Source organism: Scardinius erythrophthalmus (genome assembly GCF_964197995.2).
Source record: "Scardinius erythrophthalmus genome assembly, chromosome: 1".
NCBI lineage: Eukaryota > Metazoa > Chordata > Actinopteri > Cypriniformes > Leuciscidae > Scardinius > Scardinius erythrophthalmus.
In genome coordinates, this window is record NC_138221.1 from 51,670,610 (window position 1) to 51,687,409 (window position 16,800).

At 39.2% G+C, this 16,800-nt stretch overlaps 1 protein-coding gene across 1 annotated transcript in view; it reads right to left on the reverse strand.

The window, feature by feature from the left end:
* spop (speckle type BTB/POZ protein) overlaps nucleotides 1-16,800 on the reverse strand; it is an 80,608-nt gene that overhangs the window by 20,175 nt on the left and 43,633 nt on the right. The window contains exons 4-6 of the mRNA XM_081386181.1: nucleotides 16,316-16,437; nucleotides 16,043-16,194; nucleotides 5,760-5,887 (exon numbers count right to left, since the gene is read on the reverse strand). Coding sequence (XP_081242307.1) covers nucleotides 5,760-5,887; nucleotides 16,043-16,194; nucleotides 16,316-16,437 — 402 coding nt within the window. The remainder of the gene's footprint in view (nucleotides 1-5,759; nucleotides 5,888-16,042; nucleotides 16,195-16,315; nucleotides 16,438-16,800) is intronic.

Here is a 16,800-nt window from a genome sequence, read left to right on the forward strand (position 1 = left end):
AAACAAGGAAAGAGGGCGGGAAAACTAGCAAGATGAGGACAGGTTGAGGACCCAAAAAATACAACCATTTCCTGTTTACCCTTTCTGCTATCCATAAACTGAAAAAAATAAAATAAAAAAAAGTCAAAAAATAAAATAGTTTTTTTTTTTTTTTTGCTCTTACAGTTGTAAATGTTCCCATTTTATAAGCAGGTGATTAATGCATCAGTCGCTGTAATTTCATCATTTTTGGTTCATTTCACATTACCATGAAACATGAGAGAAAAAGCCTCAAGATAGTGTTGTAATGTCATGAATCATATAAAATATTATGGCTCAAGTCTTTTATTTTTTTAATAAAGCCTATGGAGAACCTGAGTGTTGAAAATGCTGCTGAAAAAGTCCTGGAGTTCTGAGTCAATCTGTGTGTTTACAAACATAAGGCTTTATCTTCAGCCTCAGAAATTGGACGGATCACTACTTTAAAGTCGAGCACATCACTTTAATGAGCAGTGCGAGATGGGCACTAGAGCAGCTCTGTGCTGTCTGGACCCTAGTATGATAGAACTGTTTACTGTGTGTGTAAATCTAAACACAGAAGCTAATGAGGGAGGAGGGTGTAAACTTGTGTGTATGCTATTCTCCCCTGAATTTAATGAATGAACCGGCAACACACGTTAAACCCATGTGCGGACATTCATCACTCACTCATTAGTGGCACGCAAAACAGAAAGAGGAAGAGAAGAGAAGAAAAAAACAGAAGAAACAATGCCAGGTGACTTCCTGCATCTATAAATACCCACTTAAGGACAGCGGCAGTTCTGACTACTAGCACTGCATCAGCCTCATGCTAATGAGCTTGTCCAGGTCATAATGCATTCATTGATTAATCAAATCAAGCAGTGAGTAAATTACACACACTTTAATTAGCGAATTACCACACTGTATCTTCTCTCTTCATCTCTTAATAACAAACACACCACTGTGCATCAATGCAAAAGACATTACGCACAGAATGTTCCACTACTTTCAGATATAATACAGAAATGGATATTATTCGATGGTCCCATTTACAAAAGCTTTCTATTTCAAATAAATGCTGTTCTTTTGAACTTTCTATACATCAAAGAATAGAACAACATTTCTGAAGGATCATGTGACACTGAATATTGGAGTAATGATGCAGAAAATATAGCTTTGTCAACAAAGGAATAAACTGCATTTTAAAATGTATTTAAATTGAAAACAGTTATTTTAAGTTGAAAAAAATATTTCACAATATTACTGTTTTTGCTGTATTTTGGATCAAATAAATGCAGCCTTGGTTAGCAGAAGAGACTTCTTTAAAAAAAAAAAAACACGATCTATGGTTTTATGTATCAGGACATAAAAAAAAAATTCATCTGGTCCTTGGCCGGTATAAAAATTAGGAAAATACAACCTAAGATGAACAACAGCATTACGTATTACACCATGTCAATATTTATTTAACAAAAACTAGGTCAAAACGGAGAAGCCATGTGTGAAAAACTGCTAATCAAATGCCATTAATCTTCAGCAATCATGATCACCTCTATAAAAGCAGAAATTTTGGCAGTTTGGTGGTCTAGAGCGTGCAGGGTGTGTTAACACAATGCCAAGGAGGAAAGACATCAGCAATGATCTTAGAGAAGCAATTGTTGCTGCCATTGTTTGGAAATGGCCTTATAGCATTCCCAGATTAAAGTCCATCATTCTACAGTGAGGAAGATTATTCATAAGTGGAAAATAACTACATCTCAGACTCTACAGGCCTCAGTTAGCATGATAAATGTCAAAGTTCACGACAGTACAAATAGAAAAAGACTGGACAAGTATGGCTGGTTTGGAAGGGTTGCTAGGAGAAAACTGCTTTACATTTTTGCAGCACAGATTTGCAAAGTTGCATCTGAACAAACCACAAGACTTCTGGAACAATGTCCTTTGGACAGACAAGACCAAAGTGGAGATGTTTGGCCAAAATGCACAGTGCGACATATGGCGGAAACCAAATGAAACCAAGCCAAATCAGCCAAATCAAGCATCAAGGTGGTGGAGGGGTGATGATTTGAAATTGTGCAGCCACAGGACCTGCTGAGCATCTTAAGGTCTTTGAGTCGACCATGAACTCCTCTGCGTACCAAAGTATTCTAGAGTCAAATGTGTGTCCATCTTTCCGACAGCTAAAGATTGGTAAAAATTGGGCCTTGCAACAGGACAATGACCCCAAGCACACCAGCAAATCTACAACAGACTAGCTGAAAAAGAAAAGAATCAAGGTGTTGCAATGGCCCAATCAAAGTCCAGACCTCAACCCGATTGAAATGCTGTGGCAGGACCTGAGAAAGCTGTGCATAAACAGATGCCCACAAACTTTTTTGTTTTTGTTTTTTGGTCAAAAGTCATCCAGAACAATGTGAGAGACTGATAAAGCCATATAGGAAATGATTACTTCTAGTTATTGCTGTTAAAGATGGTTCTATAAGCAATTAAATCATAAGGTGTACTTAGTTTGTCACACATGGCTTCTCCATTTTGGCTTTATTTTTGTTAAATAAATGATAACGCGGTTTAATGTGTCATGTGTTATTCATCTGAGGATGAATTGACCTTTTTTTAAGACCTGCTAAAGACCAGATGATATTTTGATTTTTAAAACCATAGAACTCAAAGGGGTGTACTTTCTTTTTCACATGACTATATAGACACACATATATATAATCTATCAAAACGTGTGACAGAATGTGTATGTTTATTTATGACATTTAGTGTAAAGAAAAGCATAACAAACTGCTTTTAGACATGTAAAATAACTGGAAGTCCGTGACACCAGAAGCCATGCACGTTCAAGTTACAAATGGCAGCAGCTGCTCTTACGATAAGAATAAGGTAGATACTGCTACCTTGATGTAAAATTACTCATACCGTGATTTAGGTCATACTGCCCACCGCTATCAGAAACTATTGTGTATATTATCTGATGTCAAAACTATGCAATCAATTTCACTCACTGCATCCTAAAGAAACAGATACAGAACAACAGAGATGCAAGCTTTATTTGTGAGCAGCTGTATGTTTGTGACAGAGAGTTTGTGTTTAAACAGTCATTCTGTTACAGACAACACATATGTTTTTACACGCATCATTTCCACTCAAGCTGTTCAAGTCTGGCCCTGACCGCAAACCTCCCTTTTTCTCCTTCATCTGATCTTATTCCTCCCTTTCCCTCCTTCTGACACCAGCATCTGCCTCTCGTCTCACCGAACTCGATGTGGTAATGTATGCGTGTGAGCTGACTCGTGCGCAGAGAGACTACCAACCTCATACATCTGTGAAAAGGGATTTCTGACTTTTGTAGAGATGCAAGCACAACACTGAGGAAACGATTAATGCGTTTTGGGGTGTTTCTCAGAGGATCGTAACGCATCAGTTTGTCACATATGTTGTGTGAATGTACAGTATACAGAGAAACTTTCAGTGTAAATACTAACACAATCAAATCCTCTTTCACTTTCATTAAGGTAACATGGATTAGCACTTCTCCTTCCCTTCATCACACTCTCATCTCTGCTGAGCCCTCAGTGTTTTGGGGGTGAAGAGAAACAAAGCAGATGCTGCAGGTACAGAACATTCCTTCCTCTTAAAGTGACAGTTCACTTATAATTTCCCCACACCATGTTTTCCAAAACTTGTATGACTTTCTTCTGTGGAACATACAATACCGTTCAAAAGTCTGAGGTCATTAAATGTTCTTTTTGAAAGAAATTAATACTAACATTCAGCAAGGACAGTATACTGATTAAAAGTGTCAGTGAAGACATTTATAGTGTAGTAAAATATTTCTAATTCAAATAAGTGCTGTTCTTTTTAAATTTCTAATATTCAAATAATGTACCAAGGTTTCCACAAAATGTTAAGCACAACTGTTTTCAACACTGACAATAAGAAATGCTAATGAAGCAGCAGATCATCATTATAATGATTTCTGAAGGATCATGTGACACTGAAGACTGGGGTAATGATGCTGATAATTCAGCTTTACATTATCTTTCTATATTTTTGTTTAAATAAATGTAGTCTGGTTGAATATGAAAAAAGTACTGACTTTAAACGTTTAAATGGCAAAAGGAAAAATTGACGAACTGTATCTGTCGCTCTTTTTATTACAATTGCAATAAATAAGAGGCTTCAAGCTTCAAAAAAGGAAGCAAAAGCACCATAAAAGTACAAGAGTGAATAAATAATCTTAATTTTTCAGTGAACTATTCCTTCAACTTGCTACCATTTCTTAACTTTTGTGTGTGTATATGTGTGTACGTATATATCAGCAGCAGATGTTGCAGCCGAAGTGGATCTCTGAGATATCAGTGTGGCATATGGCTGCACTGAGTGAAAGATGGCTGCTGTCAGATGGAGAGAGAGAAGTGCAGAGCTCATTTATTTACTATGAGCAATCTACCTGCTGGAGGATGTAGGAGGAGTGAGGGAGCGATGGAGAGGTGAGAAAGAAGAAGAAAGAGAAAGCAAGAACAGGTGAAGGAGAAAGAGAGAGAGAGAGAGAGAGAGAGAGAGGGAATGAGGGAGAGAGGGAGAGAGAGGGGGGGGGGGGGGGAGAACAAAATTCTAGAAAAAGAAAAATGGAGCTTGGAACTAGAAAAGGAACAGAAGAAAATAGCTACCAAAGTCAATCATTAGCTAAAACTGATGCGTTATCAATCTGAATTGTCGCCAGTCTTTAAAGTGGGAGAAAAAGAAACCAGAATTAGATCCTCATTTTCCTCCTAAATCCCTCCATCTCACTGGCCACAATGACACCAAGTACTCCACCTCTAATGGGACCCCTCTCCTCATTAAAAACACAGAGGGAGAAAAGGAGAGAGAGAGAGAGAGGAATGTATGCTCAGGCCCTTATTTAAGGTGCTAACACCTAAAAAAGAAATAGAGAGAAACACCTCAAATGTAGGCAAAAAAATAAATATATATATAAGAATGGAATTGTGGGAGGAAAAATGTGAGTTAAGAATGGTGCAAGAAGGAACAAAGGAGGAGGCAATGCTAAAGTTCTAGGAAATAGTAATGAGATACAGGAAGAGAGTGGAAATGAGGAGGAGGAGGAGGAGAAGGGAAAGGAAAGAGTTCATCCATCTTGATTAGGGATGTGTAAAACTACATATTTTCAAGACTAGCCAACTAAATAGTTTAAGTTGATTTCAGGATCACCTGACCCCTATCAGATGGATACATTAGCGCCTGCACTAAGCCATTTCGGCTGATATCTCTGAAGTGACCTCGACGTCCGGGTTAGCAGTAGCATAAGCCATCAGGCAAGTGTTATTTAAATAAACTCCTGATGTACTTGCAAACTTTCCAATGCCTCGTTTCATTTGTACTACTGTAGAAGTTTGGTACCATTATTAGTGGGGTAATTTCCGAGATACATCGCTGCCTGTTAGCGCCTGCACTAAGCACTTTAATAATGTTCGACCAAGGGGAAAAAAAGCTTCTGAGGGGGTGTTTGGCTCAAGGTCATGGTGCAAAGGACCCTAGGTTGACATTACTCCGAACCATCCCTTTAAAATAGAAAACTTAAAAATATTTACAATTGTAATGATAATTCACAATATTACTGTCTTGACTATTTTTGATCAAATAAATGCAGCCTTGGTGAGCAGAAGAGACTTTGAGCCCAAACTTTTGAAAAGTAGTATATCTAAAAAACTACGAAAGGAAGCTCAGCATATGATTGGTCGTGCATCACTTACCTCACAGAAGAGTGTCAATTTGTCATCAGGCAGCAGCCCATTGGCCTCATCCAGGAGGAAGTCTCTCCTTATGAACTTCTTGAAACCCCAGTCCTTTCCTTGTACGAAGCGATACGCTCGCTGGCTCTCTGCACAAAATAAAGCATAATGGCACAAAATTGATAAGGTGGACACAGAACACCGGTCTTGCGCCAGGTCTCTGTAATGGCATGACCTGTCAACATAAATTTCATCTAAAGAACCTTCAAAACAATACAGAACATCCGCTAATTCAGTCAAGTATTAGATTGAGGCAAAAACAATCTATGCAAGACATCTCACAGACACAGATCAGACTAATCTGAATCCAAATACTCTTTAAGAGGCTTTTTCACCTATCTGGCAAGGTCTATAATCTTGCTCTCCATTAATTTCTGCTTTATAACCAGTCTGATTATTCTGTGATTTTTCATTCTCCTGCTGTTTCTCTGAAAGCACATTAAACCTGCATGAATGCATGAACCTCCATGCACACACACACAAACCGAGAGAGAGAGACTGTGTTTTGTTTTTTGTTTTTTATAGCTGCTATGTTCAAACCTTCACTCCATCTTGACTGCAGATGTTTTAACTGACCAGCAGGATCTGGTTGAGAAGTGTAAGGGAGAAGAAGGATAAGGATAAGGAGGAGGAAAATGAGAAAGAGAATGAGGAGGGAAAGGAGGAGGAGGGGAAGGGGGAGGAGAAGGGGAAGGGGAATGAGAAGGAGGAGCAGCAGCGGGAGGAAGAGGAGGAGAAGAAGAAGGAGGGCAAGGAAGAGGAATGAGAAGGAGCAGCAGCAGCGGAAGGAGGAGGAGAAGGAGAAGGAGGAGGAAAAGGAGGAGAAGGGGAAGTAGGAGAAGGAGGATGTGAGGCAGAAGGAAAGGGGAAGGAGGAGGAGGAGGGGAAGGAGGAATGTAGGGAGGAGGAGTAGAGGGGAAGGAGGAGGGGAATTGATGAGGAGGAGTAGAGGGGAAGGAGAAGGAGGAGGAGGGGGGGGAAGGGGAGGTGAGGAGGTGGAAGGGGGAGGTGTAGAGGGGAGGGAGGAGGAGGAGGGGAAGGGATGAGGAGGAGCAGAAGCGGGAGGAGGAGCAGAAGTGGGAATGAGAAGGGGGAGAAGGAGGAAAAGGGGAAGGAGGAGATTGAGAAGTGGAGGAAAGAGGAAAGGAGGAAGGAGGAGAAGGAACGGAAGGAGAGGAAGGAGAAGGAGGAGCAGGAGAAGGAGGAGGAGTAGAAGGAAGGGAGGGAGGAGGAGTAGAGGGAAAAGAGGGGGAAGGAGGAAAGGAGGAGAAAGAGAAGGAAAAAGGGATGAGGAGGAATAGAGGGGAAGGAGGAGGGGGGAAGGGGAGGGGAAGGAGGATGAAGGGATGAGAAGGAGAAGAAAAAAGAAAACGGAGAAGGGGAAGAGCAAGAACAGCATGGAGAAGAAAAATAAGAGAAGGATGAAGAACAAAAATACAAGAAAGTGATCCTGAATCAAGACATATATCGACATTACCTACAGGAGGATTTCTCCTTTGTCACTACTTTCACGCACAGAAGTGGAGAGAAGAGAAATTCATGACACATTAAGTGGGGAAGAGTGAAAAAGGAAAGATGAATAGATTCCTTTGTGCTTTTGTTGCATTGTGGGTATGTGTGACAAGCACACTCTATCAAGCGTGACATCCTCTCTTCCTAAACGTTACACTTGTTCTAGTGAAGCATCTTTCCTCTTTTCTCTGTCAGCCAAGTGCAGCTGGGGCTCAAATCATTTTGGGTTAATCTGCTGCTGTAGTTTGTTTGTGTGTGTGTGTGTGTGTGTGTGCAGGGGTTTTAACATGGTGTGAAATGGCTGTGTTCACAGCTCGACTGTGACAGTCATCCACACAATGGGGGAGCAGTGGAAGGGCAACAAAACACATGCCTCAGGAAGACCCTTGTCTCCCTTCAAAACAGAACTTGAGTCACAGTAACTTTCCAAAGACTGATGCTGGTATCCAGATAGCACAAAGGCTAATGTAATACTGATTATAATGATTACTATATTTTGCATATAGAAAAGTCAGTTTTAGAAAAACACATTTTTACATTATTGTGACAAATAAGCAGATGTCAATTACATTTTTTTATTAGTGTAATACTATATTTTTTCAAATGTATTTCAGATGTATTAACTCTTCACAAATTATGCTTTTAGACATTTATATTACATTTGTACACAAATGTGCCAAGTTGTCATAAAAAAAAATGGTCAAATAAATAAAATGGCAAAGTGTCACTTTATTTTTGTTAAATTAAAACAAAATATAAAATTTAAAAGTTGCCTTTTGATTTTGTGGTGAACTTACACATCGGCTAGACTCACTTTGGTTCACCATAGTTCAGTGTTAATATTTGACACATTTTGCAACCAGGTGATTACCTGTCAAACAAAAAGTATCGTCTTCAGTCAGTGCGTGTCCACGCTGCCCGTGTTATTTTGATGTATCATTAAAGAACTGTGGCTCTCAACTCTTCATTAGATGACACATTATTTAAGGCTCTGTTGAAGTATGGCTTTCAGGACTGCCTGTATTGCTCATGAGTTGTGATGTCTCGAATTGAACAGACAGGAGTGTTCACAGATGGCATGTTTTGATTCAGCTGCTTTGGAGAAGATGCTGATGGACCTGTGGGTAATTAGCCCTCCCCAGCATCAAGAACTTCCCAGTAAATCAAGTTACTCACCTATTAAACGGGAGAAGCAGAATTTAAAAACTTAATTTTTCAAACCCCACACCATACTGGCATGAACACACAACAGGTGAAAGCAACTTTGCTGCTCATTATATGACAAAAACAGCCAAAAAACTATTACATTCCACATGCTTAAGCAAAATCCTTGACCACAGATGCACAAAACTTTAAGAAATCTAAAAAGAAGATGGAGAGAGAGAACGAGAGAGCGAGAGGAAGTGGAAAGAAAAAGTGACAGAGACACTGATTGGTCTCTCGAGGAAGTCTGAGGTCAGATCAGGGCAGTGGCTAAATTTGTGCTCTCATTGGGGACGTCTGGCAACTAACCAATTGCAGTAGGGCAGGGAAAGTTCCTGTTGGCATCCAACCAGGGTCAAGCCTCTGTGGACACGAATACACAAGCAGCGAGGAGGAGTGTTTTAGGACGTCTGACAGAATACCGCTCCAATAAGAAAGGACTGAGGTTAAAGCATTGAAAAAGAAAGAGCAGTCAGTAGGAATACATATTCAAGCCCCGGCACTGGGCATTGGGGCACAGTGCCTAATGTCCTGGCACACAGAGAGAAAAAGAGAAGGTTGCTCGGATCACAAATGCACTAAGCATACACCCACAGAAAGCCAGGGAGGTCGAAAGGTCAAGTTCTGTTTGCCCATACCTTAAAACACATCTGTAAGTGAGCAAAAATAGGTGAATTCCTGTGGTCATGCATCAATTGACCAGAGTTCAACAGCGAACCATTTTAATCTGCAACACCACAATTCCAAACTCCTCGAGAAAGACGTTGAGGGCGTTAAGTAGTCTCAGCCTTGGACGAAATGCCCATTGAGCGCCCACAGATGACCTGATGTATACTGCACTGCACACACACAAAGCAGCTAAAGTTGGCAGAAATAGCCAGTTCTGATCCAACTGGCTTGCACATTCGCAATTTTCAGGTGTCAGGATACACAGGTTATTCTCTACTGAAGAATTCCTTATTGGATTTGCCAACATTTGCAAGGACCATGGCATCTAGTCTTTGAAAGATATCCAAAAAAGCCACGTAGTAGCAAGCAAATTATATATCTTTTAGCAGATGGTCTTTTAGTTAGATGGTCGATTTCCGTCTACATGGGCGGTTGTTGGACAGAATAAGCTGCAAAGTGGAGAGATTTTACAAGAATAGTCAAAAGTCTGGCTATATGACACTAAATAAAGAAACAGAGAGACATTTGCTTCAACAACAACAAAAACATCCTCTACTTGCACTCTGCCATTAATAGAGAGTTCAGTAGCACGGTGTCAGAACAATAATGAGAGTAAACTGACATTCTCACAGCATCAACACAATCCGCTAGTGTAAACACTATCCAATAATTCCTCTAACCTTGACACTTCTATACAAACATACAGAGAGCAAAACACCTTTAACTGTCTGATATGACAAACCATCAGCTTAGACTGGCTTGTCTCGATTGGGTCTGTAAAAAGTCAGATCTCTGGGTGGTTCTTGGCTAGAATAAGCTGCAATTTGGACCACAATTTATGTTGTTAGTCAAAAGTCCAGCTACATGAGAGCACGGCAAAGTATTTAAAACTATATATATATATATATATATATATATATATATGAGAGCAACAGAAACAAACACAGTTTAATAGCATTAGTTTAATAGCAATCAAGACCTGCCAGCAGGCGAATGCGGGTACTTTTTGCACAGATGTGACGGGTAACCTTTATAAAATGTGTGTTTATATCACATGTATTTGAATGAAAACTACTGATAAAACTAGATCCTCACCAGTAAATGTGGTTGTCAGGCCAAAAAAATATTTCCTACTCTGATTAATACATGTATAGACTGCAAATGACTTAAATGGATATCACAAAGCACTTATGTTGCAAAACCTCATTCTTCTGTGGCTTTACAGTGAAACGGTCAGCGTTATAAATGTTGATCTACGGGAGTATTAACAGCTATGGACCACGCGGGGCTGAGAGCAATAGCAGTAAAGCTCTGTGGTGTAAATATTCATCAAACGGTCAATAGCCAATAAAGCAAGTTCAGAATCAATATCTGCCAAGATGCAGTCTCATCTGAATAACTACACACAGCAAGAGCAGAGCAGAGATCGTCAGCTAGGTAGTTTATACACTACCCAACATCCATCTAACCTACATCGGTGTGAATCTTTCATTTCTCTATTAGCCCAATGCCTCTTTAGAAATATCCATTTCTAAAAGCCTACTTAAAAAAAAAAAAAAAAACATGAACACTGAAGACTACAGTAATGGCTGCTGATTTAATATCAAATCAAATTCAATTACAGGAATTGACTGTATTACTGTTTTTGATGTATTTTTGATCAAATAAATGCAGCCGTGGTGAGCATAATTGACTTATTTCAAAAACATTTTATAAAATCTTACTGACTTTTGAACAGTAGTGTACGTCTGATTGGCAATGGGATGTAGCAAAAGATCATGGTAATGACGTAAAATAAATTCTACTGACCTATCCATGTAGTAGTCTATCTAATAATATAGCCATTAATTTAAAATATACTTCTTTGTTCATATAGATATAGTCTGTTACATAAATTTGTACTTAGGATTTACATAATGTAAATTACTGTGTGAATTTAGTAACAAGTTAATTTCTGTATTATTTAATGTTAACTTTAAGTAATAAGTTGCTTCTGTGGACATTATTTCTTCTACGCTATAAAGTGGAGTTTAGTGATTGTTTTGTGATTGGTGGTTTTGTAGCATCTCTGACTTCACTTCAGGTGGTTCTTTGATTTCTTCCTTCGGAGCTCTTATTAAGGTTCACAATTCGTCTGGAAATTTGACTTGAGCTGAAATAAAAATACATCTTTTTCCAAGACAAACAAGACCCCTGCTTCAAAAAAAAAACCCGAGCAGCTCCTGAAAGAAATCTGCAAGCCATTGCAGCAGACTACATACACAGTGCTCTCCTGAAACTGGTTTCATGTGTCCGTCAAACCTGATCATCGATCCTCAGAGGGGAACAGGTTCCTCTGCACCTCTATTTGCTCGGCGTCATGCGTAGGACTGACTCCATAAACACAAGTCATGCTGCAGAGTCCCAGTGCCTTCTCGTAGCCCTCTTAATTAAAGCACTTTACTATGTTTTTATTTCTCTCTCTCCACTTCTGCTTCACCCCTCCTCCCCCGTTCACTCTCGTTCATCTCGCTCTCCCCCAGGAGGAGGGCAGGATTAAATTGGATTCTAAATGATCCAGAACCGATAGAGCAATTTCTGCTGCCATATTTTCATCCCGCGTCCCGCTTTAAAAACTCTCCCCATCCACTGTAAGGAGGCTGTCGGTGCTTCTTTGTCCCCGGGGACGCCCCAAGCACGTCACCCTCCCCACATTCCGGAGGGGCGCTAAATGGAGAGAATGTTGAATGTAGGAGTGGGGGGAGTGCGGGACAAAACACAAGGAGCACCTTCTCGCCCATTAAGGTGCAGAAAATGAGAAAATTGGAAAATGAGAGACAGGGTTGTTCAACCTCTCATCTCACTGCCACAATCTGGCACCCTTTTCTCTTTCTTTCAGTCCTGTTCCTCTGCTCATATGTGAGATTCTTCAAAAAGATGAGAGTGTGACTGCTGCCTGCATATCAGTTTCATCTCTCTAGGATGCAAGCTATCTTTTGTGAAACATCTAATACAGGCTCATATAAAACTGCCAGAATCTGCGCAAGGATTATTCAGGGGCAGTTTATCAGCTTAAGCTCACCTTGCCTGAAATCACACAAGTACAGGTTGAGGACAATTTAAGGTCAAAATCTATATGTTAATGTGCATTTACAGTTTTGTTCATAGGCCATTAACTCTTTCCCCGCCAAACACAGAATTTCCTGTGTTTCCACTGTTATATGGTAGGGGGCGCTATGACATCTTCTGAAAGAGTGATGAATCTCTTGATCAAAACATGTGCGAAGACGACGCAAAAACAAGCGATCTTATATGTAATCATATGAATATGTAAAATATTGCGATCATTAAAGGTGGTATCAGCGATTTCAGGCCCAAACATAAATGATCACATTCATCTAATATTCCGCTAGCTGCACGCCCCATAAGCATGCTGTCAAAAAACTGCGTCTCTCTAGGTAGCCTAGGCTCTGAGATCTGCACACAAAAACAGTTGGTATCAACATCACTCAAAACCAAAATAAATAGTGTTCCAACCAATCATCGACAGGGGCGGGTGTTGTGAGGTTTTGCGCTCGTGCACGGCTGCCTGTGACGGCTGCACGCGAAAACCTCACAACACCTGCCCCTGTCGGTGATTGGTTGGAACACTATTTGTTTGGGTTTTGATTATTTGGCCAAACAGACTGAAAACAGCTGTTTTTGTGTGCAGATCTCAGAGCCTAGGCTACCTAGAGAGACGTGTTTTTTTGACAGCATGCTTATGGGGCATGCAGCTAGCGAAATATTAGATGAATGTGATCATTTATGTTTGGGCCTGAAATCGCTGATACCACCTTTAACATTAAACAGCATATAAATCAAAACTGGCCAATGTGACAATGAAATGTTGACCCAGGATGAGCTACAGGACTGTGCAAGCATTAGTGGTGTTGATGGACTCAATCTACTCCATCTATGTTTTGATCATTATTCTGAATCCAATCTAGACGTAGATAAAAACAAATTTACAAAATCATGATTTTCTCAGCTTTTTGTTCAAAATGTTCCTTTTTTTTTATTAAATTGACCTATATTCAAGTGGTGATAAAAAAAAGAATGCAAGCTAGAATAAAACTTTTTTTACAGAGGGTCTGTTCTTTCTTTTGATATATTGCATGTTCAGATATTCATACAACAAAATATTCTGGGGTGATCAAAAACGCTGGTGAGGGAAGAGTTAAAAAACGTATTTTAATGATAGCGATTTATAGTTCACAGTGAACAAAGAAAAAAGAAAGCATTTTCTGTTGTTCCTCAAACAAGCAGATATTTCGTGATGAGAGTTTTAAAGGAGTTTTATGGTCCAAATATTTTGTGATATATACACACAGAATTTTTAATTTCCTTGAAATTTGCCCCAGTTGTCCTTGGCAGTTGATTCAGTTCACAAAACGGAAGATTTGTTCATGATCCAGTTCTCGAGTTTCACTCACTAACTCACTCAATGATCAGTGGTTAACAGCTAAATGATAGGGAAGATTTTCAGTCTGTTTGTTACACAAATCAATCATATGGCTTTGAAACACCCAAAATAGTGCACAAGTCATATAGTCACTTATATGTTGCTTTTGCATCCTTTTTGAAGCGTAAAGGGGTCATCGGATTCCCATTTTCCACAAGTTGGTATGATTCTTTAGGGTCTTCATGTAAAGTTTGGTTTGTAAACGTTTGTCATGTTAAAGTACTTTTTGTTAAAATTCCTCACTGGCTGTGTAAAAACACAATTTTTACCTCCTCAAAAACAGCTCTGTTCACAGCGACCCGTTTTCGGTGCATATCTCTTTAAATAATAATGAGCAACTGCTCACCCCACCCCTCTCTTCCATGGGGCGTTTTGACACAAGACACGTAAAGTGCTGCCTTGGCAGACAGTATACAAATGGCTGAGGGCGGAAATATGCTAATACGGGACAGCCCGCGGTCGAGGGCGGAAATATGCTAAAACGGGACAACCCACGTCATGGGCGGAGCATAAGCAATATGACATCATATTGCTCAGAAAATCCAAACGGCTTGATTATTGAGAGTGTTTAGACTTTTTGAGGATAAAAAAAAAAGGAGTGAATGGATTGCTTTCATTGTATGGTGGTTGTGTCCACACACTGCAAAGACACATTTATATGCAAATACCATATAAAAGTGAATTTTGCATCTGATGACCCCTTTAAAAAAATACAGTCTTCTTCATACATTGTAAATTGCATGAAAAACAGCAAATGGTACAACATTTCTTACTTTGTGTTCCATGAAAGTAAAGTGTGACATGATGGTGAGTAAATGATGACAGAATTGTGTTCGGGGAAAGCAGAACGTTTAGTTGCACATTAAAATGTTTCTCACCAAACAAACAAACAAAAACTTTTAGGGCACTATTTCTTCTCTATACACTATAAACTCCATGACCCTGTGAGCTACAGAGTTCACCGACCTAACACACACATTCCCACACTTTTATCATACATATTGATCTTTTCAATGTAACTTTGCATATTTATAAAAATTTATAAATTCGTTGGGTTTTAACATCCATGCCAGCATATCAGAAATGTTTTCCCTATGCGAATAACAAAACCACCTTAAAGAAATGCACACCCCCAGCTATGAATAATACTTGGTTTAAAAAAAGGCAGACACTGAAATCAGCCATGAAGTTGCTCCGTCTGAGTGAGTGAAATTCAGTTCCACTGAAGGCCAAAACCTCTGTAACTCTCATACACCAATCAAACAAGACAGCCCTAAGGCCATCACCCCCAAAAAATCTCAATTAAAACACTGTCGCCTTCCTCAAATTTAATATTACAAGGGGAAAGGTTCACATTGAATGTTATTACTTTCACAGAAAATACAAGACCATTCACACTTTCAAAGGCATGCTAGTCTGATTAACTCTGTTTCGCAGGTATCCGCGTCTGTAGCATCTACAGCTCCCTAAAGGAATCAAGTGATACTGTGCTAGTTTGCAAAAACACTGATTAAATAAATGTTTCATAAAACAGTAAATGTGATGAGTATGCGAGAAAGAAATTTGCTTCTGCTTATACACAGGCTTTTTTTTTTTTTTTAAGAGATCAAATTATACACTAGATTAGAGTTGGGCGGTATGACGAAATACACTAAGCAATTTTAATTCACTGTAACAATATAGTTATTTTGGCTGGAAAACCAATGTAAAAACAGTGTATATATTAAATAATAATAATAAAATACTTTGGCCTGGTTTCACAGACAAGGCTTAGACTAAGCCAGGATGAGGCCTTAGTTCAATTAGGACATTTAAGTAGCTTTTATAAACATGCCTTAGAAAAAAAAAATCTTACTGGTGTGCATTTTGAGACAAAACAATGGCACTTATATATTTTAAGATCTGTCAGTGCTAATCGCTTTCAGTTCAAACAGCTCAAACATGTATTCTAGTCTGTGACTAGATTTAAACCTTGTCTGTGAAACCAGGCCCGTTGCATTAACATTATTCTAATATGACCCACAAGCAGTTAGTCAGGGACAGTCAGTATTACTTTTCGGTATCAAATAGGCCAATCTACATTTTTATGTAACTGATTTAAAAAACATATGAAGAAAAAAATGTGATGTCTAACTTGTAAGACTAGTCTTAGAGGTTCATGTAACAGGTTTTTAAATAAATAAATAAATGAAGTACCTTTAAAATGGTCATTCTTTTTTGGGACTTTGGACATAAACCAACACTAAAAAGGTAGATAGTAAATATCTACCACACCATAGTCTAACCATATTTTATTGCTCAGCCCTTCACCAGATAATAATATATATATTTTTTATATATCTTTTTTATAATCTTTAGAGTTTAATCAACATCTTACCCATAGCTTTGGTTTCCTCGCCCTTGGCGTTAAGGATGGAGAACTTGAACTTGGCCCGAACCTCGCTCTTAGGACAGCTGACCAGGAGAAGATAGAGCGACAGATAATCTTTACTCTCTTCATCCAGACCTTTTGGATTCACTCGCAAACACCTGCTCAAAAAACAAAGAATCTTACATCAGCAGATAGGCTTTATTTCACTTATTCATTTATCTGACCAAAACATTTTTTTTTAATGTAATGCAAATCCAAGTGTGCTCCTTCCCTTCCTACCATTTGAGCTTGTCATTGGCCCCTGAGGAGAACGTGGAGCTTTTGATGACCTCGCCCATCTCCTCCCGGCAGAAGCTGAAGTTGTTGATGGTCCACATATAGGAGAACTTAACCACTTTGATCTGGACAAACACAGAAGAAAGAAGATAACAGACAAGACGCTTCATTCTTCCATTTATTCATCTCCCCTCCCCTCCACCCTTTTCTACATTAGATCTACAAGTGTTGGCCAAGACATCAAAAAGCGACACATCAAAACCACCTTTTATCTTAATGCGCTCTGACAACAAACAGGATGGGGTGAACAAGGAATAAAAAAAACCTCAAACAAAAACACTGGGGGAGAATGAAGGCGAGATAAATGAAGGCATTAATGGAACATGTTTCACTAGTCGTGGGGATTCTGAACACGCTGGAGGACCTTGTGAAGTCACACACACTCAAAACACAGAGAAGATAATGGCCATTACATATTTTTACACAGA